The 25,001-nt window shown below is 35.9% G+C and overlaps 2 protein-coding genes across 3 annotated transcripts; one reads left to right on the top strand and one right to left on the bottom strand.

Moving 5' to 3' along the window:
* The first annotated feature begins 46 nt into the window (after positions 1-46).
* On the top strand, positions 47-16,349 carry LOC120464827 (uncharacterized). Of its 2 annotated transcripts, none has more exons than XM_089135473.1 (20): positions 47-533; positions 687-831; positions 955-1,047; positions 4,419-4,517; positions 4,681-4,745; positions 4,828-5,000; positions 5,084-5,222; positions 6,428-6,595; positions 7,515-7,634; positions 7,742-7,856; positions 8,706-8,823; positions 9,041-9,255; positions 9,486-9,626; positions 10,193-10,259; positions 10,392-10,618; positions 10,705-10,938; positions 12,384-12,686; positions 13,736-13,840; positions 13,919-14,010; positions 15,434-16,349. In XM_089135473.1, the coding sequence occupies exons 1-20, from the start codon at positions 469-471 to the stop codon at positions 15,504-15,506; spliced, it is 2,757 nt and encodes a 918-aa protein (XP_088991599.1). In that variant the 5' UTR covers positions 47-468; the 3' UTR covers positions 15,507-16,349. The 2 variants fall into 2 exon arrangements, with proteins under 2 accessions (XP_088991599.1, XP_039510305.2); XM_039654371.2 differs by having other exon boundaries at positions 12,375-12,686.
* On the bottom strand, positions 15,552-24,246 carry dnaja2b (DnaJ heat shock protein family (Hsp40) member A2b). The gene is made up of 9 exons (XM_039654373.2): positions 24,090-24,246; positions 21,821-21,880; positions 21,510-21,739; positions 21,151-21,231; positions 18,541-18,674; positions 18,252-18,448; positions 17,363-17,507; positions 17,154-17,281; positions 15,552-16,572 (listed from the first exon to the last, which is right to left on the bottom strand). Exons 1-9 carry the CDS (start codon positions 24,165-24,167, stop codon positions 16,384-16,386), a joined length of 1,242 nt encoding a protein of 413 aa, XP_039510307.1. The 5' UTR covers positions 24,168-24,246; the 3' UTR covers positions 15,552-16,383.
* Positions 24,247-25,001: the final 755 nt, after the last annotated feature.

Below are 25,001 nucleotides of genomic sequence, written 5' to 3'. Positions count from 1 at the left end.
CATTTTTTTTTCTTTATATTTATACATAAATAGCTTGCCAATTTTGATTAATACTATTTAATTTAGATTTACTCTAGAATACAAAAGATTAGATCATTTTAATAAAAATTAACAAATGGGATATTTTCTCAACCAATGTATTGTGGTCTTACTATTTTTGGTTGGTTGTCTTAATAATTTTCATCAAAACAAAATTTCTTCAACTTTGATATAAAACATAAATGTTATTTTAACTTAAAGTAAATCCTAAATGTTTCAATGTAACCAAAAATAAAATAAGAGCTATCTAATATGAGATTTACAGTAGGATTTGATTTGGCCAGGTTTTTATGTATTGTAGCTGATTGGGTGTCATGATTTGTCTGAGGAAGAGTGCGGTCAGCGCTACTGTAATCTACAGCCTCTGTAATCTGATCTTAAAGGTTTCCTCAGCAACAGACGTGGCTTTGTTGTAATCATGCATCATTCATGAGGATAAACTCACTCATCGAACAAGTGCGACACTTTCTCTTTTCAAGTTGGAATTATATAAGGTACCTGTTATGTTTGTATTTTATATTTGCATTAAGATGTACAGCAAGAACACATTTCATTATGTTGATTATGCTTCAATTGTGTATATTTATTTAGTTCAAAGACATTTGTGGTGATGAAATTAAGCTTATAAAACGCGTTGTCTTTTTTAGGATGGAAGAGTGCTTGCATTTGGTTTGTGAGACCATTGGTGTAGATGCAGAGGATGAGGTCGGCATGGACGTCATCTGTTCTCTCTATAAGAGCGTCTTTCTCATTACCGCCAGCCTGGAGGAGACAAAGACAGCCATTTCACAGGTGAACATTCGGAACACAGTCATTCGGCTCAGAATCACATGAATGAGAAGAGACAGAAAAGAGAAGTAGAAAGAGAAAGAAATAAGAAATGTTTAATGTGATATCAGAGTTTGATGTGTTCAGGTCAGAGGTCAGAGTGGAGGGTTGTCATGTTCAGCCAGAAGAGTTCTGCACGTTCTCCTTGTGATGGAGAAACAGCGGGAGAACAGAGAAAAGGTATTTTATAAATTTAATTAATTCTAAATTTCTCTAAAATACTCAGCTTTACTTTATTTTCTTATTTCTAAAGTAATATTATACATATTACATACATTATAAGCAAGATTATATATATATAATCTATATATATATATATATATATATATATATATATATACTTGCATATATATATATATATATACTTGCATATATATATATATATATATATATATATATATTAGAGCTGCACGATTAATTAGTATTCAGAAATCTTATTCTTAAATGATAATGATTTGCCTTTGTCTATTAAACCTTTCACAAAACCATTGTGATTCTCAATTTATCCAGAATAATGCACCTCTAATATATATATACTGTATATATATATATATATATATACAGTGAGGAAAATAAGAATTTAAACACCCTATTTTGCAAGTTCTCCCACTTAGAAATCATGGAGGGGTCTGAAATTGTCATAGTAGGACGGTGTATGTCCACTGTGAGAGACAGTGGAAAAATCCAGAAATCACAATGTATGATTTTTTAACTATTTGTATGATACAGCGGTAAATAAGTATTTGAACACCTGAGAAAATCAATGTTAATATTTGGTACAGTAGCCTTTGTTTGCAATTACAGAGGTCAAACGTTTCCTATAGTTTTTCACCAGGTTTGCACACACTGCAGGAGGGATTTTGGCCCACTCCTCCTCACAGAACTTCTCTAGATCAGTCAGGTGCAGAAAAACACCCCCAAAGCATGATGCTACCACCCCCATGCTTAACAGTACGGATAGTGTTCATGGGATGGTACTCATGGTACTCTTCTTGCTCCAAACATGCTTAGTGGAATTATGACCAAAAACTTCTATTTTGGTCTTATCTGACCACATGACTTTCTCCCTTGACTCCTCTGGATCATCTAAATGGTTATTGGCAAACTTAAGACGGGCCTTGATGTGCTGGTTTAAGCAGGGGAACCTTCCATGCCATGAATGATTTCAAATCATGACGTCTTAGTGTTTTACCAACAGTAACCTTGGAAACGGTGGTCCCAGCTCTTTTCAGGTCATTGACCAGCTCCTCCCGTGTAGTTCTGGGCTGATTTCTCACCTTTCTTAGGCCCCGTCCACACTACTGCGTTTTCGTTTTAAAACAGAGACCTTTTGCTATGTTTGCACCTCCCGTCCAGACTAACGGAAAAATCGAAGACCTAAAACGGAGAAGTTTAGAAACGCTGCAGCTCCGTTTTGCGTTTTGAATTTCCAGAGGGCGTTTTAGTGAGGACGGGACAAAACGGAGGAGTTTAGAAACGCTGACGCAGAGGCTCACGCTCGGCTATATGATTGGGTGTCATCAGTCGGTCATGGTCCATGACATGACATTCAGTCGTTTTAATGTGGACGTAGATCAATTCTAATAAGCAGATAAACTCTGGTCTGGATGGAGATAGTATTCGTTTTAATTCTCCGTTTTTAAACGAAAACGCAGTAGTGTGGACGGGGGTTTAGAATCATTGAAACCCCACGAGGTAAGATCTTGCATGGAGCCCCAGTCCGAGGGAGATTGATTCATGTTTAGCTTCCTCCATTTTCTAATGATTCCTCCAATAGTGGACCTTTTTTCACCAATTTCCCGTAGCCCTTTCCAGCCTTGTGGAGGTGTACAATTTTGTCTCTAGTGTCTTTGGACAGCTCTTTGGTCTTGGCCATGTAAGTAGTTGGATTCTTACTGATTGTATGGGATGGACATGTGTTTTTATGCAGCTAACAACCTCAAGCAGGTGGTTTTAGGATAATAAATGGAGTGGAGGTGGACATTTTAAAGGCAGACTTATGGTGCGTTCTATTATTCATCCGTCTCGGAGAGCCGAATCGGACGACAGACATTGCCTAGCAACACGCCCCCTTTCTTCGGATTTCTCCTCTCAGACGTCGGACAACCGTGAGGACAACGAGCAAGAATTCCGTTTTGGAATTCAAGATGGCTGCGCCCTGTGACTTGTAAGAATGAATTGTTTTCATTGTTTTTGAACCGCTTTGGTGTTATAATCACTCGTATTACTGCGTCCCCTGTAGGTATGGGAATCGGTTGTTGTGAGTCCAATTACTAACGTTGCTAGGCTAGCGTTGCTAACAGAAAATTAACATGAAAAACATTAAATAAAGTGAACATTTTCAAGTTCAAATGGCTGCGTTTTGATAAGGTGTAGTCATAATATATTTTTTTAATGTTAGTGCCTGTTACTCGGCCAGTGCTACCATTATAACAGCTTTCCGGGTGGCGTCCATTTTTTTCTCCGACTCGGACACGTAAAACATAATAGAACGCTTGAAGTGTGGACGTGACGTCAAATCCGAGGTCCGAGTCGGTTCGTTGGGTATAATAGAACGCACCATATAACAGGTCTTTGAGGGTCAGAATTCTAGCTGATAGACAGGTGTTCAAATACTTATTTGAAGCTGTATCATACAAATAAATAGTTTAAAAAAAATCATATATTGTGATTTCTGGATTTTTTTATTATTATTATTTTTTTTTAGATTATGTCTCAGGCATGCACCTACGATAACAATTTCAGACCCCTCCAAGATTTCTAAATGGGAGAACTTGCAAAATAGAAGGGTGTTCAAATACTTATTTTCCTATATATATATATATATATATATATATATATATATATATATATATACAGTATATATATACTCAATATTAGAGGTTAAATTTCAGCCGAAAATGAAAATTGTGTCATTAACTCCTGATGTGTAATTCATGCTGATGTCATTCCAAACCCCCAAGGCTTTCATTCACCTTTGGAACACAAACGAAGATCTTTTGATGAAATCTGAGAACTTTCTGTCCCTCCGTTGACAGTCTGTGCAGCTACCACTTTGACGCTTCAGAAAGTTCGTACAGTAAAAAGATCGTAAAACTAATCCATGTTAGTTGACCAGTTTAGTCCAAATTTTCTGAAGAGACTCATTTACCTTATGGATTTAATTTAGGCTTTTATTCCCATATGTAATTAATGGCAGAATTTTTATTTTTGGGTGAACTATCCCTTTAATGCTCTAAGAAAAGCCAGCAAAAATACAGCGGAATGTACCATGTTAACTTTAAGACATTTTCTGTATTGATTCTTCTCAGGTATTTTTACGTATTGTGTTTTAGGGTTGTAGGAAATGTCCATAAAAAATTCTGCCAGGACATTATTCATTTTCTATAGATTTTTTTTTTTATCTTGGATATTTGGCTTTGTTTTGGGGACTTTTGGGTTCCTGAATTTGAAAATCATGTATTCAATTGTGAAGTTATTAAATTGAAGCGTCATATATGTGAATTAATTTTTGTGAATTAAAAGACATATTCTACTTATGATTTCTGTAGCTGTACTGGGAGCTCCAGATGTTGAAGGCTGGTAGAATCGGTCGTACTCTCGAACAAAACACACAGTCCTCAACAATCAACCGCATCTCTAAACAACTGGTAAAAAACTAGTTCATACAAATTCACATTAAAAATGAATGTGACTATTTTAGTGTGCACTATTTTAGCTAGAATCATGATCATTGACTAATTTGAAAATCGTGTCTGATACATATGTGTACATTATACTTTGTTTGTAATATTTTGTATTGTTTTCTTCTAGGAGCAAGATCCAGAGCAGTTTAGTATATTGTGTCTTCAAAATAGGGCCAAGAGACTTTACACCAGGTCACTTTAAACACACACTCTTTAATTAATTTGCTTATACTCTCACAAATTTACCACAAATTCCTCCTGCTTTCTGATCCAGACTTGTTCTTGATGGTGTTTGGAGTGTCCTACCATCTCTTTCTCAAAGGAACGCTGGGAGCATGCGACTGGGCAGGACCTCTCCCAGTAGTACTGACATCCTCGAACTCCTGTCCTACAAATATGACATCATCAAAGAGCACCTGTACAGAGAGATGTTACAGGATGAGTATGGTACGAGATCAAATTCAGTGTACTCAAACTCTCCCTTTCAAAGAATAGTTAAAGAGTATTTGTTTTTTTGCACATAATTAAAGGTGTTGTTTGGTGGGACTCGATGTCAGCATCAGATCAGACAGATTGCGTGTGTGAACTGAGAGCGTTTGTAGAGCAAGCTTTCAGACGCAGAGACCTTCTCCAAATGTGTGGGCTGCCCGGGGCCCTCCGGTGCTACAGGTAATGCTAGCTATTTGTGAGTCTGTAAGTTAATTTCTTCCATTATATATTTGCCATTTAAAGGACAAGTTCGGTATTTTACAACTAAAGCCTTGTTTTAAGATTGTTTCTGATGAAATAGCACTGATATGCTCACACAAAAATCGCTGCAAAAGATGCTTTCCAACAGGTTTTATCGTATAGTTTTGTACAACTCCATTGACTTGACTTGGGATAAAAACTACGATAAAACCTGTTGGAAAGCATCTTTTGCAGCGATTTGTGTGAGCATATCAGTGAACACCCCAGACCACTCTGTGAATGTCATGTCTTTGTAAACTAAAGTTTAATGCGTTTTAGGAAGGATTGTTCCAGTGCACCTATTCTTTATTACATTTGCAATTAAAGGAGTAGTTCACTTTGAAAAAAAACTTTTGCTGATAATTTCCTCACCCCCATGTCATCCAAGATGTCCATGTCTTTCTTTCTTCAGTTGAAAAGAAATTAAGGTTTTTGATGAAAACATTACTGTAATTTTCTCCATATAATGGACTTCAATGGGAACCAAACGGTTCAAGGTCCAATTGAGAGTTTCAGTGCAGCTTCAAAGGGCTTTAAACGACACCAGACGATGAATAAGGGTCTTATCTAGCGAAACGATCGGTCATTTCAAAAATAAATACAAAAGTTTAAGTTTTATAAGCACAAATGGTCGCCTTGCTCTGTTCTGAGATGCGTGTTCGTGACTCTCCTGTTCGAACTCGTTCATCAAAATGAACAAATCTTTTTTCGAGTCATGACTCGAAGGGTCCTGGATAAGACCCTTATTCATCGTCTGGTGTCGTTTAAAGCCCTTTGAAGCTGCACTGAAACTCTCATTTGGACCTTGAACAGTTTGGTTCCCAATGAAGTGCATTATATGAAGAAAATCCTGGAATGTTTTCATCAAAAACCTTAATTTCTTTTCGACTGAAGAAAGAAGGACGTGGACATCTTGGATGACATGGGGGTGAGTAAATTATCAGCAAAAGGTTTTTTAAAAGTCAACTACTCCTTTAATAGATAAGAATTATAATGAATTCTAAGTGTGGTTACAATTAATCATGATATGATGCAGTGCATCATAAGGTGCATAAGGCATAATTAATGCATTACAATACTTTTATAATGCATTAAAGGCTTTAATTGAAGTGTCACAAAATAATTCTATTCAATGAATATGGTAGAAGCTGTGATTCTGTGGTGTTGCGAGGCTGTCCTGAGAGCGGTAAACCTAGAGATGAGGCTTGGTCATCCAAACCGAGGGAACAGGCTTGGTCGGCTGTCATCTTCCTGTTGGAGCTGGAGTCACATTATCAAGATGAGAAGGAAGCAATCAGCGCTCTCATGAACAGGTCATTCAATTGTGTTCATTGGTTGATGAAATCTAATAGATGTATGTGATTGGTTAACTGGTGTAATCCACCAGCCGGAAACGGAAGCTTCCCTTGGGGCCGCCATTGTAGCAGAACTTCACCTGCTGTTAGCATTTCCATTGACTCCCATTCATTTTGGCGTCACTTTGACAGCGAATAACTTTACATCTGAGGCGTCCAAAGACTCCATTTGCCCATCATTTATTTCTAAAGAAACACGACAATGTATAAAAGGCTCCATTATTTTGTATCTTACGTTATGGCCTCGTAGAAGCAGTTTTTGTAAAAATGGGCTAACGATTGTGTCATAACTATGCGACTCTCTGTCGCACAGTGGAGAAATTACCGTATAGACAGGAGGTGAAGCTCACAGGCAATCGGGGGGATGTGGAGGCATAAAGTCAAATTAGAAGCCCATAGAGAGTCATAAAGTTGCTCCTGCTGCTTGGTCATGGACAGCTCTTACTTATGCTCACCGTCAAGATTCAGAAGGGAATGATTCAGATTCCTCTTGCAGCTACTAGAAGACTTACAACTGTCAGACAGGTTGCTCACGTCACATCTACGTCGTCAAGCTCAGTTTGAGCCTGTGCAATGCGCTCAGCCATCAGGAAGTGAGTGCTTCTAATTGACTTCTTTTTTCTCCGTTGAAGTTGTTGAATCTAATACACCATAGAAGAAGGCTTAATGTTTTTGCCCACTATAGTGCCTCTACTGGCTACCCTGAGAATGCAACACAAACACGATGACATAAGAAATTTGAGCATGCACAACTAGAAATGTTGACATTCACATACTGCCATAGTTAAGCATGACTTTTTAATGTCAATATCAATCTAATGGTAATATCTATGCTAATGGTTGCACAATATTGTGATGTGATTTATTGGTCCTGCAGAGTGGGACAGGAAGCTCTGCGTGTAATGTATCTCAGTATGTGTGTCGTTGTGCGGAAAGCTGAGAGAGAAGAACAGTCCTACACAGCACTGCTGGTCGCCAGACAACACTGGGACAGATGGTGAGCGTGTTAAATATGGGGTTTAAACACTGACTGTATGTCGACTCATACACCAATTTTCACTCCAAAGTGTGCAAGCTTGAATAAAAACCACATCTGTGTTCTAGGCCTTATATGAGAGGCTCAGTCAGTCAGGAACTGTCTAGAATCTGGATTCAGGAAAATGTGGATCCCACCGTTAAAAAACAGCCGGGCTGGACAAATGTAAATTGCGCACAGCAGGTACTGTGTGCTGTGTTATTTGCTGCCTTCAAATACAAATTCCTGTTTAGGAATTTGGAAGTTACGTGGTGTTATATGTTTAAATTGGAATAAAATCAACTTGTTGGGCAATTTTTCTTGTTCACTTACTGACAAAGCCAGACTTTTTAAAAATATAAATAAAATGTTTTATCTTCATTTGCATTAAATGTGCAGTTGTTATTTAATCACTGTCAATTTTTGGAGTACAATTTTTAATAAGTACAATTTTTTTAAAAGTCTTGTATGCAAGGCTGCATTTATTTGGTCAAAAATACAGTAAAACAGTACTATTGTGAATATTATTAATACAATTTAAAATGATACAAATAAAGATGAATTTTCAGTCTTCAGCGTTACATGATCTTTCATAAATCATTCTAATATGCTGATTTGCTGCTCAAGAAACATTTCTTACTATTGTGAATATTTATTTGTAGAAACCTTCATATATTTTTCCTTCAGGATTCTTTCAAAAGAACAGCATTTTTTTAATTGAAATCTTTTGTAACATTATAAATGGCTTTACTGCTCTTTCCCAAAAAAAAAAAAAAAAAAAAAAACACTGACCCCAAACTTTTGACCGACATTTTGTCAGTATTGTGCTCCCACAGAAAATGATGGAAATTTTAGGAAAAACATGGGAAAATAATTTGGTCTCCTCATTTGGTATCAGCTTTATCACCAGTATTATTGCTAAATACATACATTCATGTATGATTATCTCAAAAATATATTCATTCCAACATGACTTGAAGACAGCAGTATTTCTCTTATATGCTCGTGTTATGTGCAGTTTTATTGTAAGTTGTTTATTTTCTTACCCATCAGGCTGTGCTGCAGTTTTTGGTTTTGTGTCAGGAGCAGGAAAGAAAACAATTGTTGGAGATCTTGCACAGGGTTTCCCTGAGCGACCTCCTGGGGCTCCGAAACATTCAGGAAAACAACAGTTAATCACCTACATATAAAAACACAAATATCACTATTAAAGGGACAGTTCCCCCCAAAATTATTATTTTGTCTTTATTTACTCACTCTCGTTTTGTTCCAAATCGTTTTGCATTTAATTTTGGGGTGAACTAGCCAAAATGACTTTAGAAGAACATCAGCAGTAAAATATCCCTTCTCTGGTTTTCATTAAAAGTGTGTATTTTTGTGTCTTTAAGATGGAAACGCAGTGGATCTGAGTTGTGTGTTGAGCCTGCAGCAGATTAAAGCTTCTCTACAGGAAGCACATGGTTCAGGAAGCACTGGACCCTTCGCCCCAGGGTGTTCTCGGATAGATGTCTCATGGGTGGAATGTGCCATTCATTTGCTGACTAAGCTGACACAAGCGCATGAAGATGAGGCCTGGACTGTTTTATACTCTCTGCCAGATTTGGTGAATCTCACATGCACTCACTCTCATGCTATGTTCTCAATTGCATACTATCATTATTTCTGCAGTATTACTTAGCACAGTCTGTGAAATATTTGCTAAAATGTGCAAATCCTATGCATCCAGTTCACTCAAATGGACAATTTGCAGTGTGATAAATGAGATTTAAACCACAATTTTTAACGTCTCTAACTTTTTAATAGCTTGTTTGATCCAGTCTCTTTCCTTTCTAGGACCATGAGGCTCTTTGGACTTTGCTTCACAAATATGAGAGTGAACTGCATGGACCCAGTTTCCACAACCTGCATGAAGTTTTTCAGTCACATGTGCCAGCAGACGCCAGCAGAGGCACCAACACAGTGAATGCTGAAATCGTAATGACAAGTGCATTCATTAATGAGTTAATTTTTCATGAGAACATTTTTTTGCTCTGTTTTTCTGAATTAATGAGTTAATTCAGAAAAACAGAGCAAAAAAAAAATTCCATGAAAAATTAACTCGTTAATTCAGAAAAACAGAGCAAAATATTTTTTTTTCTCATAAAAAAAAATCATTAATTCAGAAAAACACAGCAAAAAAAAATTCCATGAAAAATGAACTCGTTAATTCAGAAAAACGGAGCAAAAACTTTTTTTCTCATGAAAAATTAACTCATTAATTCAGAAAAACAGAGCAATTTTTTTCTCATGAAAAATTAACTTGTTAATTCAGAAAAACAGAGTAGATTTTTTTTCTTCAAGTGAATGCAATACGCCTCCGTAGATACCTTTATTTTTAAGAACTTTTTTTAATATCCAGAAAACCAGTACAACTCAAGAACCCTTTACTTTGAGAAGTGGTTCTTGATACTTACAAAGTACTTGAAGAAACCTTGAAGAGATGAACTAGATATTCAATTGAAGGGAATACAAGGTGAGTAACAGTTTCCTATCTCTGTTAGGAGAGAGAGGGGTCTGAACAGGAGCATGAAGAGCTGTCAGATGGCGAAAAACAAGAACTCTGCACTGGTAAATGACAAATTGTTGAATAAAATTATTTCCTTAAAAGAAATTCTTACTGACCCCCTTTTGATGGTAGTATATACATTATTGCTTTAACTTGTTAAGCAAAGCATTTATTCTGTATTTCTGTGTTTGAAGGATGTGGCATGGTTTTAGATCCAGAAGATACTCCATATTTAGAGATTGTGTGTGTCAAAGACCCAAGAAATGAAGTGAGCATGATGGAGACGAGGGACGGAGACGGAAAAAGAGAAGAAGGAGACATTAAGAGCAAAGGAGACCATGAGCAGATTTCAGTGGAGAAACAAAACTCTCTGATCACATTGGCCTGGAGCAAACCAACCCACGGAGACAATCACATTCAGGTACACATGCAAAACACACATGCACTCTTTTGTGTTAAATCACTTCAAACTGTTCATTTATACATAGAAAGGTTTGATTTCTACAGGAAGTGACTCTTCAACAGAAAGAAGAGGCCGTCTCCATTACAGTGCAGGAGGATAGAGATAATAACACACAAGTCCCTGACACAAATCCACATGATGTGAACATCTACACACACCAGGAGAACATAAGCTCTGTCTCACTGCAGCTAAGTGCACAGTATGAAGAAACGCATTCAGATAGTGAGAAAGGAGAGACACAGACACTGATCCAACAAGACCATTCAGGCTTCATCCCAGTAAGAGTCACTTCCAATTACTTTGAACCTTAACTCTATTGCTTTTTATGATATGTAAAATTAGAAACAGATCTGGGTTTTCAGCCTTTTTTATTTGTTTGTTTGTTTGTTAGATGAAAACCTGTGATATAAAATGTCTACTTGTGATTGTAATAATGCACAACATTTTCAAAAGATATGAATATTACAACATTTTCACATTTTTTGCAGGTTACTCAGGTAGTATTTTATTATTAACATTTTAATGAAACATTTTTAAGTATTTATTTTGTCTTTTTTTAGTTAGTTAAGTTAGGTTTAGTTTGTTAGTTTAGTGGTAAAACTTTACAATAAGGCTTAGTTAAATACCTTAGTTAGCATGAACTAAGAGTGAACAATACTTCTACAGCATCTTAGTTAATATTAATTTCAGCATTTACTAATACATTGTTAAAATCAAAGGTTGCATTTGTTAACATACTGTAAGTTAATGCACTGTGAACTAACATGAACAAACAATGAACAGCTGGATTTTTATTAACAAATATTAACAAATATTAATAAATACTGCAACCAATGTTTTGCTAATTGTTAGTTCATGTTAGTTAACTACTGAACCGTATTGTAAAGTGTTCCCAGTTTAGTATTTTTTACATAATCTCAGAAACCCCCTGAAGGTCTCCCCAGGGGTTCTTAAAACTTAAACTTAACATAAAAGTTAACCCCTTAACGCCCACTGTCACAAATATGCTACAAACCCTTTGACTCAGTCAACCAGCTGAGATAACGTCTGCATTCCCCCAATGCCGGTTAGTAGTGCATATTCGCTACGGACCTAAGACCTTCGACAAGCACTTGTTTCTAGTGGGACCGCAAAGTGACGGACTTATTTCCTGTTTACGCACGAGGATTACTCCGGTCAGAAACATTTGCAACATACCAAATTGACCATTATGCCCGCTGTTGCAGATTTGCAACATCCCAAATTGACCATATGCCCGCTGTTGCAGATTTGCAACATCCCAAATTGACCATTATGCCCGTTGTTGCAGATTTGCAACATCCCAAATTGACCATTATGCCCGCTGTTGCAGATTTGCAACATACCAAAATTTCGATTTATTTGTTGTGCAAAAGTGAAATTGATAATCTCAACATTATTTACCATCTAATTAAAGGCAAAAACACACATAAAACATTTTTTTATACACAGCTATATAAATTCAGGCGTTAAGGGGTTAAAGCATGTTGAAAATAATAATACTAACAACAATACTACTTTTCAATTTTAAAGTGTGTTTCTCAAACCCAAGAATTAAAGCTGTAACTGAAACAAAACAAACATAATAAATAGGCTACAGTCAATATCCAGTGTTTTTCTCTGAATATCTTTGTCTTTGAAATCTGAAATCACAAGGAATCTTTATTTCACAATAATTATACATGTTTTTTTCCAGGCTGGGCAGCAACAGGAGGATATAAGAGATGGAGAGTTCACACGGAAATCTCTCGGGGACACCCATCAGCCCGACTCAACACCTACACAGCTGCTGCAAAACATTGAGCCACCAGAAAGTATCCATCTCTCAGACGCTGAACCCACGCAAACATTGGAGACCCATGAGATGGAGCAGAGGAACCAGGAGATCTGTGAGAGAGCGGGTGAGGAGCAGCAATTACAGCGGGACGCCACCATGCGCTGCCTTGTGGACATCCAGAGGAAAGCAGAGCGACGCTGGCAACGGGACAGAGACAGACAACTACTCAGAGTGAGCAAACTCATCTGTGCCATCTGCATAATAATATTGGAATGCTTCACAATATTTATGGAAGCTTATTTCTGATTTACATCTTATTTGTTTACATGAGAAACAGATCACAAATATGAGATGAAAAAAAGTGTATGAGATGAAAAAGATGTAAAAATGATGAGAAAAATAGTCATAATACATAAAAGTGATGAAATTATGACATAACAGAATTATGAGACAGAAAAGCCAGAATTATGAGATAATAAAACACAGAATTATGAGATACTACTAGACAGTTATGAGATAAAGTCAAAGTTATGAAGTCATAATGAGGTTTAAATTTTCTTTTGACAAAAATTATTTTGTCATAATTATGACTTTTTATTAGAATTTTGACTTATTTATCTCATATTTTTGACTGATCATAATGATTATGCCATAATTTTGACTTCTTATCTCATAATTATGATATTTCATAATTTCTCCTAATTTAGACTTTTTCCCGTTTCACAGACAGGGTTTAAACCTAGTCCCTAAAATGCATTTTTGAGTTGTTTTAACTGAAAGTTCTGTCATATCTTAAACTATGTCTCTGCCATTGTTTAGTCTCAAGATGCACACCACTAATGTTTTCTTCTTTTTCTAAGGCACGTTTATAAAAGCTACTTAAATGTCCTAATTGAACTAAGGCCTAATCCTGGATTAATCTAAGCCCTGTCTGTCTGTAAAACAGGGCCTTTATGTCATAATTAGGATTGACCAAAGAATACATTTTTCATTATGTGGCAGAAATTTGGCTTAATTTAATGATTTGCAGAATATTTTGTTAAAAAAGCCCATATCCTATGCTTTTTTAATGACCTTTATTGAATTCATAACCCATTTTACTTTCAAATATGACGTTTTTGGGTGAAACCGGATATTCACTACCAAATCCGCACAGTAAGACTAGGAATGTAAATTTAAATAGGTAAACAGGGTCACTTTTGATTTCATGTTGACATTAAAGAGCGAAAAAGTTTATAGTTGACTATTGCAATGCAGGTAAATTGTTTTGATCTGTTGAGGTTCAAGAGCGACTGGCCATCGTCCAGAGTCGGAAGGCAGATGAAGATCTGTTGGGCCTGACGCAGGAAGACACACTCAGGCATCTGACTGACACACTACGACAGGTACACACAAATAATTCATGTGCATTCTTTCACACACCACTGTGTGGACATGATGTAAATGTTGATTGAATGTTCTAGGAGGATGAGCTACAACAGAAAACTTTAGTAAGAGAAAAACTCCAGCAAATGAGAAGAGAACGCTCCTGCATTCTCCAGACCAGACGAGAGAGGTAACATGTACGCACATATGCTAGGCTAGTTCGTTCTGATAGTGATCACCAGAACAAATTAAATTATTCACTCTTGTTCCTGATCTCCTAAGTCTTATGGACCACATTATGGAAGCCCATTTCCAACAAAAAATAATGCTTTGTATGGTAAATCATAATTATGACATTAAAGGAGTAGTTCACTTTTAAATACACTTTTGCTGATGATTTCCTCACCCCCATGTCATCCAAGATGTCCATGTCTTTCTTTCTTCAGTCGAAAAGAAATTAAGGTTTTTGATGAAAACATTCCAGGATTTTCTCCATATAATGCACTTCATTGGGAACCAAATGGTTCAAGGTCCAAATAAGATTTTCAGTGCAGCTTCAAAGGGCTTTAAACGACACCAGACAATGAATAAGGGTCGTATCTAGCAAAACGATCGGTCATTTAAAAAATAAATTAAAAAGTTTAAGTTTTATAAGCACAAATGCTCGCCTTGCTCTGTTCTGAGATGCGCGTTCGTGACTCTCCTGTTCGAACTCGTTCATCAAAATGAACAAATCTTTTTTCGAGTCATGTCTCGAAGGGTCCTAGATAAGACTCTTATTCATCGTCTGGTGTCGTTTAAAGCCCTTTGAAGCTGCACTGAAAATCTCATTTTTGACCTTGAACCGTTTGGTTCCCAATGAAGTCCATTATATGGAGAAAATCCTGGAATGTTTTGATCAAAAACCTTAATTTCTTTTCGACTGAAGAAAGAAAGACATGGACATCTTGGATGACATGGGGTGAGGAAATTATCAGCAAAAGTTTTTTTTTAAAGTGAACTACTTTAAAATAGTTATATAGTACATATTTGAGTAAGTACAAAGTAATTTTAATTAACTATGTGTACTTAGACGTTTGTTTACTTGTAATTATGCATAATTTACTGTTATTACTATAGTAAGTACATGTAGTAACATGTAACTACTGTGTCACTTTAAAATAAAGTAAAATTATAATATAAAAAGTTCAAATTATGACATACTAAGTAATATTTGTGATATGAAATGTCAAAATGATGATATAGAAAGTGATAATTATGGCACAAGTCCATAATTGTATTAAAAGTTGAAAGTGATACTTTCAATGACTTTTGAAATGATAATAAGCCATAATTATATGGAAGCTTGTTTCTGCCACAGAATAAAAAAATACAAGAGGTAACTGTGGCTATTTTTTGTGCATTTCTGATTTTGTTCTCTTCTCACAATTGTGAGATATAAAATCAGTCAGAATTGCATCAGTATATAAACTTACAATTACCTTTTTACTTTTCTGTGTGGCTTCCACACAAAACAGCCAATGGTGATTCACCAGAAATATGCTAATAAAATCATGAGGTTCTCTCTAGCACAAAAAGAAAGTTGCAGTAATCTATTTGTTTTGGTTTTATAGAAATACAGCTGGATTTAAAGAGCTTCTTGCGCCCACAGCTCAACGTATGACCGAAACCGAAGAAGGACACTAGTTCATACTGAAACCCATTTCCACAAACATACAGAACACACAGTAAAACATTCATCAACTTTATTGATGTAGGAGCACAAAAGTAACTGTTTGAATGATAGCAACTTTTGTTCAAGGTTCAAACACTTTCCTAATTGCCAAGGATAAATGCCACCCCCTATAAGTTTATATTAGTGCTTACAATGCATGCACACACATTGGCTGTTGATCTTTTAAGAAGACTGTTGTGTTTCTTTGGCAAATAATAAATTGCATGACTTTACCATAGACAGTGAGCACATTAAAACACTTTTGGGGTTTGATTTGCTTTGTATTCATCTCACTCAGTGTGACGCCCACATGCATGTTATCATGTCCTGCCATTGAATAGAAACCAGCACTTCCTCTGAATTATTAGTACAAGATGACTGACAATGCCTGAATACCTGGCAAGTATATAATGAAACACGTTTGAACATTTTATTGAACTCCAGAAAACTGCACAATGCCTCAGTCTTTTAAAACAAAAGTGTGCGTGCGTGCGTGTTAATTATAACTTAAACAACACAGTCTGCCTCCCCACAGACGTTGCGTTTTATATATTCAGAGAGCATATATACTGTGAATGTCTACAATGGAAATGAAAGTAGAGAATAAATTATTTTGCTTTGCCTCTAGTTATGCTTGTCTTTTCTTTTAAAACGGCACATGAATGAGTTTACTTGCATGTGAGATTGCAGTAAATAATGCAAGTGTAAGTGTATGTCTATATATACTGCAAGTGTGTGAGTGTGTGTTCGGTTCACTATATGATTAAACGTGGAGGGTGAGGATGGAATCTGTCCGACAAAAGGGAATCTAAACACTTCCCCAAACAAAACTTGCAAAGAATTGTGGGACTACTGGTGGGCGCACTGCACCCCCGGACCATGCGGACCCCCTTCCTCGTCAGAGCTGTCGTTGTAAGCTTCACGGCGGTGACTGCCTGCTGATCCCTGACTGAGGTCAAAATCCTGCAGATCCACTTCCTCCGCATCCGCTGAGATGACAGGAACCTCTGTGCGTGACGGCAGCAGATCTTCCAACTCCTGTATGAACAGACACAGACATGAAAACAGTGAGTAAGCCTTTAAAAGTATTTCAATCTAGTTGAAATAAAATATATTTTTTTTATTATTATTTTTAGCATTATTTTTGTTTGTTTTTGTGCACAAAACGTATTCTCGTCGCTTGATAAAGTTAAGATTGAGCCACTGTAGTCACTTGGACTATTTTAACGATGTCTTTAATAACTTTTCGAGGCCGGCAAGTTTCAATTAATTTGTGTTCCGAAGATGAACGAATGTCTTACAGGGTTGAACAACATGAGGGTGAGGAAATACTGTCAGAATTTTCTTTTTTGGGTGAACTAACCCTTTAAGGTGAAAACCTAACAATTTTACCTAATACGTGTGTACTTTTGAAAACCATTGTTTTTTATATACTATTATAGTATTTAATTGATATTTATTTTTCTTGTATATTTTTAGTGTATTTGTGTTATTTCATTTCATTACGTATAAGTCGAATTTTTATTTATTTATTATTTGTATTTTATTTCAGCTTTATTTCAATAAATGTAAGCGTTTAATAGTTTTAGTCAACGACATCAACACTGCTGGAAACTCACCGTTAGCTTCTCTGTGCTGATCCAGCCGTTCTCAGGAAATTGGACGTCAAACTTGATGAACAGATCTCCTTTCTCAAACGGGTTTCTGTACTGAGGCATTCCTTCCCCCCGGACGACCCTTATAGAACCTGACAAAGGACAATTTCTAGCAAATATTCTATAAAAACAAGAACAAAACCTGTGAACAAAAAAAAAAACCCTGCGCTCACCTGGCTCTATGACTTTGCCTGGGGGATATTTGATGACGAGATGCCGTCCATCAAGGTGCGTGAGCATGAACTGAAATCCGCAGAGCGCCTCCACCAGGCCAATCTTGTGGCATATGTGCAGGTCGTTTCCATCACGACGGAACTCCTGCATACAAAGACGTCATACTGAAGGTTTTGTTCTTTAAAAGTAGTGGAAAATGCAATTACTTGCATTGTAATCTTATATTTCTATAATGCAAATATTGTCATTCAGCAAAACAGCACATCCCAATAGCCAGAAAGTGATCAAATGCTGCTTGCTCCATTTCTTCAGTATACAGTATAATGAAACAATGTGAACTATCATTTATCAAAACAATATTCATGCTTCAACATCATTAATCCTAATAAAAATTTTAAATATGTATGCAGCACAAGTAATGTTGTTTTTATGAGCAGTTATTTTACCAAGGTATAATATAAATGTTATTTATTTAGTAATTCTCAGCCTGTTGTTTGGTAACTTCATTTAAACTGTACTGCAACTTTCAAACTTAATTTGTGACTTTATTGTAACCTATATATTATATATAACCTACAGAATACATTCATAGACTTCAATGTACACATTTATCTAAGGAAGAAAATTGAAAAAGTTGTGTAATTACTGTAACCATTAACTGATAATACATTTTTTTATTATTTTATCATCATTATTTATGCATTATTTATGTTTGTGTATTGGTTTCTCTTGTGTATATCTGTTTATATTTATTTTCAGTTATGACAAATTAAAATTTGTCAGTGTTCATGGGGGTAACTTTGTTCGTAAAAAAAAAAGGTAAAAAAAAAAAGTTGTTATTTAGAGTCCAACTATTATCTCTTTTGTGCTCTTTGTGTGTGTGTTTACCTCATGATCTTTCTCCTGCATCACCAGTATAATATCTCCAGGCTCTGTGTTGGGCGACTGGTCTGCCTCTCCGGTGAATGTGATCTTCTGTCCATGTTTCATTCCTTTATCCACGTGGACCTCCAAGACCTTCACCTCTTTATTCACCTTACGGCCGTCACACTCTTTACAGCGGTCTTTCTCGTGGATCACCTCCCCTACAAACACAACCAAGTATTAAAATGTTGAATTTAGACCATCACAAATCATGTGCACTCCATAAAAACAATGAATAGTACTGAATTCTCACCCTCTCCGTTGCAGTCGGTGCACACAGACTGCATCTGCTGGACCATGCCAGGAGCCAACTGTCTGATCATGATCCGCATGCCACGGCCCCTACACGTGACGCACTTTTGCACAGCCCCTGTTTTACCCCCTTGACTGAGGAAGATGAAGCGTTAAGAAGGTAAAAGGTGTTTTCTGTAGGGATACACGATATATCGGCCACCATTTTGGTATCGGCCGTCCAAAGTGTGTTCATTTTATATGTTAATGTTATCGGCCCGATAAGAAAATGTAATGCCCAAGTCTGTCATATAGGCTACATACAATTATAATGAGAACACCATTATAAGCTTTCTTTAGATTGTTATGTTACGCATCATAAGAAAATCACAATAATGTTATGCATCACAATATTCCTCATTTAATTATCCACCTTATTCTACTCTAAACAATACGAGCTGCCATGACGACGACTTCGGTTGCCAACTTCCGGTTCGAATCTGAATCAATACATGAACATCCGACAGTTTCTATCACCCCCGACTGCATAGTCTATACATTTCTCAGGCCTGTGACGAGAGTAGGCTACATTATACGCCGAGTTTCGGTTCATTTATGAGACCAGAGTCCAGTTTGCGTGCCGGCGTCTCCGTCATGATGATCTATTTTCTACTATATTTACTTCTTATTTATTAAAACCAGGCAATTGGTTAATGAAACATTGATTGAAATTAAGATACAATTAATAAAAAACGAAATTCACTTTAAAGAAAGGCGGTTATGTCCGTAATGGAGAACTGTCACATCCGTAACATTGTTTTCTTTTTTCTTCTCATAAATACGAACACGAAAAAATAAAATAAAAAGAATATTTTATGTTCTGTGGAGGCCGACCCTTCTTCATCCGGTTAGTAGGCTATTACTTTTGTTTTGCGCAGTGTCATTCATAGAAGTACTAAAAACTATTTTGCCACCTAAAAGTTAAAGATTTGTTGTGTAATGTGTATTTCGCTCACATTAAATATAAAACTAAATGTGTAGACTGATATTTTTCTAATGTCTGGACTGTTAGCATTCTATGTAAACAAATACTTCAACCGGAAGTAGAAAACCGTTTAGTCAGTTGAACCCGCTATGAATCATGGGAAATAGAATGGGTGCAGAAAAAGGTGGATATTCCCACCCAAGGCATACGCAAAATAAAGGGGTGAGGCCTGTTGAAACATGGTTATAGGATGTGACATTTAAGAAACACTCTGAAAGTGGCTGACTAATCACAACACACTGATCCAGCCTACCAATCAGAGCACATTGCGCATTTTGAAAGGAGGGGCTTTACAGAAATATTAGCTAAACATTAGGGGTGTAGCAATATATCGCAATACAAAAATGCAACAATATGTATCGTGGACAGTTCACCCAAAATAAAAATGTAGTGTCGGTACTACTTTAAACTACTATATAAAATTGAATATAATGTATAATAATGCAATGGGGTCATTTTGGACCCATTTGTGGGTCCTGATAATACCAAGTGTCTTATGTTACCAGTAAAAAGTGGCCTACATTGTTTTAAATATGTCTAGTCATTGATAGAGTGCGAGCATATTCGTCTAAAATAATCCTGTATTTTCAGCTTCAGAATCATGAATACTATTATTCTGATGTCTATAATTGTCCTGTGCATTGTATTACCAGCACCAAATCCAAGCCTATTTATTTACACTCACAAAGTAATTAAAATTTTTTAAAGTAAATTTAGCTTTTTTTTTTTTAACCAACACTATTTTTTTTGCAAACCTTTTATCATGTATCTTGGAGTATCACAAGAATATCATATCGAGAGTTCAGTATCGTGATATGTATCGAATCACACCCCTACTAAGCATGGCTGTGTTTCCCGTAGAATGACTTAACTCACTGCTTAACTAACATAGTACGATGCGTCGTTGTAGAAATCAACCGGCTAGTCACAACTGTTTCCCGAAACCGCACTGTTGCAAAATTTTCGTTCAACCATATTGGTTAATGATGTCACGCAGGCAGTGGAGTAAAAAAATTATTTTAATGAATCGAATTAATGCTATATTTTCTACTATAAATTACAGACATGGCATCTGAGAATTTTGATATGTTTTCTAGTCTTGCGTACTAAAGCACACGCGCACTCTTCCAAAAACAGCACTTTAAATCTCTTGCCAAACTAAATGAAGTAAATGCCATTTGTGTGTATTCAAAATAAAAAATATGACTGTACTGAATGTCTGCTTGCTTATTTTGCTCAAGATAAGGACTTAAGTCCATGTGTCATACAAACTAGAAACTATGCTGTCATTCCAAACACACATCTTTACAATGGCGTTTGCGAATGTTCATTGGAACAATTATTTTGGGAAACACTGGGTTGTTGAACTATGCTAATGACTGCGGAACTTGCAGTTATAGTTGGCTCCGAAGAGAAGTACAGCTGCAATACTTTAAATGTAAAGTATGTGAAAAATTATTTGTTTTTTAACATTCACGCATGAAAACCTATTCTAGTAGACACCAAAAACTAATACATATAGCCAGGTCCTCATTAATTTTTATAATCCTTAAAGATGTTGCATAAAATCCAGCCTAAAACACTCACCCACTGCAGGCACTGCAGAGTACGTTCTTGCTTAGCTGTAGTTTGGTTGTTTTTCCATTGTACAGATCTTCCAAAGACACTCTATTAGATATTTAAACAAAAAAAAAGTTGAAAAATATATGGAACTTTTTTATGCATTTTAAATTATAACTCACTGCTTTGGAATTTCTTTCACAAATTATGTGAAATTATGAATAATGTGCAGAGATCAATAACAAATAACAAACTCAATTTTGATTTCATGCTGACTTAAAAATAGGTCATGCATAGAATAATTTGCCATCTTTAACTACTTTATTTTTCGACATCTCAGGTTTTCCAGAAAAAAAAGCAGAGGTTTTGTTTTCATATTCACTCACTTCAGTGGATGTATCATGTCCTCTCCTCTCCGTCGGCCACCGTTCCGGTTCCTGGTGCTCTGGCCGCCCATAAAGCCGAACAGACCTCCACCAAAGATGTGAGAGAAGATGTCCTCCATTCCGGCTCCACCACCACCACCCTCGCGCAAACCCTGTTCTCCATACCGGTCATACAAGTCCTTCTTCTCCGGGTTAGTAAGCACCTCATATGCAAAACTGATCTCCTTAAACTAACACAAAAATATTGAATTAACAAAAAGGTCAAATTTTGTATTATTCTTCCAAATTTTGTATTATTCTTCCATTCTCACCTTGTCACCTGCATTGGGGTTTTTATCAGGGTGGTACTCTTTAGCTAGTTTCCTGTATGCCTGAAAATAGAAATCACAAAACCTCACTAATTCGTGTTGATGTACCAAATATTACTATTATTAATTCCCATAATCAATGTTGTTTGAGTCTGATAAATATTAAATTCTCATTGATTTACATTGAAAGGGGGACCAGCACCATAGAAGCTAGAATATCTAAGAAATTTAAAGTTAAATTAAATCAAAAAGTTACAACATAATGAAATAGCAAACACCCTTGCACATTGGAACAAAATGTTTAATCCATTATTATTTATTATTTTCTAATTCTTTTTAAAAGTATGTATGATTAAATAAGTAATTAAATGAAAATGTACAAACACATTTAAACATTTTAAATATTCCTGCAGTTTGACAAATGAATTTTTAGAAATTCAAAAAAGATTCAATGAGGGCCACAAAACATATTAAAAACATAACTCTTTTCTAATCAGTGTTACTAGTATGTACTATCATGTCACAATGCATAATATTTCATCAACATCCTTTACATTTGGCTATAGATCTATTATTATTATTATTTAAGGAATAGTTCACCCAAAAAAGAAAATCTACCATTAGACTATCCCTCTTCCATTGACCGCTATGCAACTACCAATTTGATGCTTCAAAAAGTTCATATAGATCATAACTAATCCTTATGATTTGAGCGGTTTAGTCCAAAATGTTCTGAAGAGACATAATCACTTTATATGATGAACAGATTGAATTTAGGCTTTTATTCACATAAACATTCATCAACCCACAGTTGTGTTAAACAGAAGCTCAAGCATGTTGGCTTGACGTGCGAGAACCAAAGAGGTTCATTCTCGTGTGTTTGAGCTTCCGCAAGAGGTTTGTTCTCGTGCGTCAAGCAGGTTCGGCATGTTCGCTGTCATGTTTGGATGTGTGGATGATGAACCATAGACTGTAAAAAATGTCTTACTTCATGGAATAAGTTCCAAAATCAGCTAAAATTGCAGGTTTTTATTTCACATAGTGAATTCAAGTCTACCTAAATCAAATTTATCAACATGTTCGCGATTGTTTTGAAATGTGATTTTCTGTTATTATTTTTATATTCATGTGCATCCCTTGTTTTGTTTGTTACTTCTATGTGCTGCCTTCTTGGCCAGGGCTCACTTGTGTAATTTTATTCCCTGGTAAAATAAAGGTAAAATATTTTTTTAAATTGAATGAAAGACTAAATTAAATCTGTTCATTAATCTCTTCAGAAAATTTTGACTAACCACTCAATTCATATGGATTGATGGACGTTTTACGATCCCTTTATGAACTTGGTAGTAGCATAGACTTTCAATAGAGGGTCAGAAAGCTCAGATTTCATCAAAAATCTTTTGTGTTCCAAAGATGAACGAAAGGCTTACAACATAAGGGCAATAAATTAATGAGAGAATTTGGTTGAGCCTTTAATGTGTCATTGAAAACCCATTGAAAAATTGAGCATGGAGGTGAAGATCCCAATTTTCTCCACATTTGACAGTTCAAAACAAGCTGATTTCACAACCATGCAAGAACAGGACTATTTTTCACTAAGCACATTCCATGGATTGTGCATTTTCTTAGACCTAGTGACTTTGAATTCACATTAGTGGTTATTTTATGTATCTGCTGTGTCATAAATCAACATATCTGGCCTTATTTTTGGTCTTGCTGTGCTTTCTGAAATACTTTGTGGACACAATCAAACAACAACAAAAAGCCAGCATAACACGCAGGCAACATGGGGATCAAGGCCAGAGCCCGTTCACCTTCTAACAAAGGACTAAAAACAAACATGACGATTCATTTTTTTTTAAATCCCTAAAACAAGGCATTAATGCTGCATTAACCATTTCGAACTCATTAGCTACATATCAGATACCAGCTCAGGTTCGACACAGCAGCTGTAAGCTAAGCATCCCCTTCCACTGTAAAGCTTTTGAACAGCAAGAAGCACCTTCATCTGTCTGCAGCACCTGGCTGATGCTCACACAGCACAAGGACACTTTACAGCAATACACATAGTAAACAAACTACATATTTGAACGTATGTATATTTCAAACCCTTCCCCAAATTATTTCCAGATCCAAAGAAAGGCCACACTGGAGGATCTCAACAACCTGCAAAACACACAGTGGCTGCTCCCCCAACATGCAGCATCCCACGTCACGCGCATCTTTGGTTTTGTTATTGTACGATGCGCGGGGCGGAAAGGTCTGTCTCTACCTTTTTAAGCTCGTTTTCGGTGGCTGACGGAGATACTCCGAGGATGTCGTAGAGTTTAGTGTCTACGACGTTCGCCATGTCTGCAGACCAGAGCAGCAGCTGCGCGAGGAGGAGCGGAGAGAGAGAAAAGCCGGCTACGTGACGTCACGTGCGCGCCACCGCGTCAGTTGCGTGCATAAGCACAGTGCGCGCGCTCGCTTGTTCTCTGCGCCACAGTGATTGATTAACAGCAATCTATGTTTATTCTACTACTACGATCTGTTCTATATTTCATTTATTCGTTATTTGCTTTTACAGTGTCATTTTATGTCTCTCACAAATACAGTTTCGAATATCCTAAATTCAATAGTTAATTACTAATAAAAAAATCATATTTTGTGCTAATATTTTAATATACTGGCCATGTACAAAGTATTCATCTGTTCACCTTTTTTATTTATTTTTTCCTTTTTTTTCTTTTTTTTTTTTTTTTTACAAAAAGTAAAATAAATAATAAATAAAACATTGAAATTGTGTTTTTGGTATCCAATAGTAAAAGATTTTTTTTAACGTTTAAAAAGTTACAATCACTGCGTAATATATTAATATAATATTCGTTATTTGCTTTTACAGTGTCATTGTATGTCTCTCACAAATACAGTTTTGATTAAACACCTATACTGTATGCATCTGTTTTTAAATGTCTATTTTGTCTTTAGAATATCCTAAATTCAATAGTTAATTACTAATAAAAAAAAATCATATTTTGTGCTAATATTTTAATATACTGGCCATGTACAATGTATTCAGCTGTTCACCTTTTTTATTTATTTTTTCCTTTTTCCCTTTTTCTTTTTTTTTTTTTTTTTTTTACAAAAAGTAAAATAAATAATAAATAAAACATTGAAATTGTGTTTTTGGTATCCAGTAGTA

This window comes from Pimephales promelas, chromosome 10 (genome assembly GCF_988280905.1).
Source record: "Pimephales promelas chromosome 10, fPimPro1.hap1.1, whole genome shotgun sequence".
In the NCBI taxonomy this organism is placed as follows: domain Eukaryota; kingdom Metazoa; phylum Chordata; class Actinopteri; order Cypriniformes; family Leuciscidae; genus Pimephales; species Pimephales promelas.
This window is presented reverse-complemented; position numbering and strand designations above follow the sequence as displayed.

Bases quoted from the DNA above. Each gene is read 5' to 3' on its own strand.
- dnaja2b (XM_039654373.2), bottom strand. From the start codon at position 24,167: ATGGCGAACGTCGTAGACACTAAACTCTACGACATCCTCGGAGTATCT. The intron at 18,449-18,540 runs GTGAGAATTCAG...TTGTGTTTGTAG, and splicing joins CACCGACTGCAACGGAGAGG to GGGAGGTGATCCACGAGAAA. The intron at 17,508-18,251 runs GTAAACACACAC...CTTTGTATGCAG, and splicing joins TGCAGGAGAAAGATCATGAG to GAGTTCCGTCGTGATGGAAA.
- LOC120464827 (XM_039654371.2), top strand. From the start codon at position 469: ATGAGGATAAACTCACTCATCGAACAAGTGCGACACTTTCTCTTTTCA. The intron at 534-686 runs GTACCTGTTATG...TGTCTTTTTTAG, and splicing joins TCAAGTTGGAATTATATAAG to GATGGAAGAGTGCTTGCATT. The intron at 5,001-5,083 runs GTACGAGATCAA...ACATAATTAAAG, and splicing joins GATGTTACAGGATGAGTATG to GTGTTGTTTGGTGGGACTCG.